This window comes from Acyrthosiphon pisum, chromosome X, assembly GCF_005508785.2.
Source record: "Acyrthosiphon pisum isolate AL4f chromosome X, pea_aphid_22Mar2018_4r6ur, whole genome shotgun sequence".
NCBI classification, from domain to species: domain Eukaryota; kingdom Metazoa; phylum Arthropoda; class Insecta; order Hemiptera; family Aphididae; genus Acyrthosiphon; species Acyrthosiphon pisum.
In genome coordinates, this window is record NC_042493.1 from 101,284,167 (window position 1) to 101,286,632 (window position 2,466).

At 34.9% G+C, this 2,466-nt stretch overlaps 1 protein-coding gene across 1 annotated transcript in view; it reads left to right on the top strand.

The window, feature by feature from the left end:
- Positions 1-1,545: 1,545 nt before the first annotated feature.
- LOC100573355 overlaps positions 1,546-2,466 on the top strand; it is a 28,408-nt gene continuing 27,487 nt past the window's right edge. The window contains exon 1 of the mRNA XM_029485348.1: positions 1,546-1,746. Coding sequence (XP_029341208.1) covers positions 1,546-1,746 — 201 coding nt within the window. The remainder of the gene's footprint in view (positions 1,747-2,466) is intronic.

A 2,466-nucleotide genomic window follows, 5' to 3' on the forward strand; every position in this document is an offset into this window, starting at 1 on the left:
TTTTGATTTCATGGAACTACGGTGAGTTATTTTTTTTAAATTCCCATCAAAATTATTTATACAGTAAAAAAAAAAACAATTATTATTTTAGTTGTTTTAATTCGATATCTAATATCAATCATATCTTTTTTGTTGTGTAAACCACGATGATATATTGTATTCACGATAAATATAATAAATTCCATCGTGTGGGTATGTTGTATTTAATGTAAATATAGTTATCGCTTTGACGAGATCGCAGCTGAAATTATTTATTCAGTTCGAATACCCCGGCTTGTCGCCGCCGCGGTGACATTAAATAATTTCTGCAGAACTTCTGTGTAACATTCAACCTATTTGAAGGATAAATTGTGATCAGCCAAACATGATTATACATTTATAATGAAATATGCAAAGTGTGATTAGGGACTATACAAGTACGATCGTATAAAGCATTAAAGCTGACTGTAGAAGTTAATTTCCATTTTCCAACACAGTTCGTTATTGTGCGGGTTGCGGGTACAATAAACGTTCGTAAAACTATAAGAGATAATACTTCTCCTTCGTGTATTAGACATTTAGACGTTTCAAAACTTCGACGTACACACTAACAATATATTCGTGTAAATGCTTGTCATCATGTCATCAAAACAATCGGAGGACATAAGTATATAACATAATATGTAACTATTATTGAGTGGCCGTACGACGTATCCAACATAATATTATAATACCTTTAATAATTGTATAAGCAAATATCACTAGGTTTTTACGTCCGGCTCCGTGTCCTGGTGACAGTCTGCAGCAGAAATTCACTCACGTTTCCGGCCGTCTCTCGTATAGCAGTCGACCCATATTGGTATTATAATAATATTGTATTATATTGTATTACTCTAATATTGATATTTTTATTTTTCATTGTATAAAAAATATCTATATATTATGTAACATTACAAGATACGAATTTATAATTAGTGTTGTGAATATTATTATTATCCGCCAAACAGCTATTATAATAGAAATAATAAAATATTACATTTTTATAATATTAATAGCTGATCCCGTGCACTTCGTTACCCGTTAAATGTACAATAACTGTATATGACTCAAACTTTGTTCAATGATACTATTATTTTTGTACCAAATTTATTATTGTGTTATTAGACATAGGTGGTGATAGTAGGATGGCAATTATTAAAGAGTTTATTGTCAAAGAATATTTTTTGAGTGTAAATCAAAAATTGAAATTTATTTTAAATCTAATGAAAAACAATCAATATGTTACTGTTATTCACTAAAATTAATGACAAATAATTGGTATTAAATGTTGTGTAAACTGTACAGTATGTCGTGAGTAAGTATAGGTAACCTCAAAGAGTGATGTGAGGGGCGAAGCCCCCCACCATTACATATGTCATTCAGTGGCTCATCTCCTCCCGTGAGCAATTCCTAAATATGCCGCTGGCGGTTGGTTCGTCGAATAGTCTCCATATTATCTGATATGTTCATTGGCCTGCAGTCGCGATAGTGAATGTGCCGACGCCACCCAAACAGTATGCGCACATGATGAACACCGTCCGTTCGTGTCTCGCCACCACCGTCGCGATTGGCTGGTGGGCAGCCGACGCTGTGGTCTGTTGCAAAAGTAGTTCAGTCGCAACTGTCGGCGAAGACGTCGTAGCGTCATGTCAGGACAAAAATCGGACGTTCCACATGGTCGAGGCGATCGGCGGTGGCACGTGCGATGACAACCGGACGGCAATGCCGGTCCGGAAGTGCTGTCCGCTTGGCCAGACGTACGATCTGAGTTTGCAAACCAGCTGAGTTGGACGGCGACGCGCAAAACCGGCGGATGATGCAGAAACTGAGGGACGTGTAACGGATAGTATCCGTATCCTTCTAACAATACAAGTATAATTCACATAATAACATAGGTAGTAAGGAGTAGTAAAAAGCGTAAATGTCCATACAATATTTTATATATAATAACTAAACTATAAATATATGAATCAATAAACAGTAAAATTAATCGAGAATAATATTATAATAAAATCATAAACATTACATTAAAAAACCACAAGCCATATATATAACGACCGGATATGGGGGCTTGCTCTTCACAAAGTAGATATATGTGCATATATTCAAAAACCATAAAACAAGACATAATAAATAGCACTGTCAGGTACAGGTGTACGAACACCTTAATATTTGACAGCTGCCAAAACTGCAACTACACAAAAATAGTAAGATCAACCGGGTTGTAAAACAGTACAAGTGTAATAGTTTAGAACCCACTTTAAAAAACACATAGTATGTATCTATCGATGAGATATGGGGCTTGACAATAACATATATATATATATATATATATACTTAAACTAGTAACAGGATGTAATAAGTAGCGATCAGTAAGCATTTCATGGAATCATCATTATGACTTTTTGTACATGTACGCCACAGGATATCGAATACGTTTAGACGGTG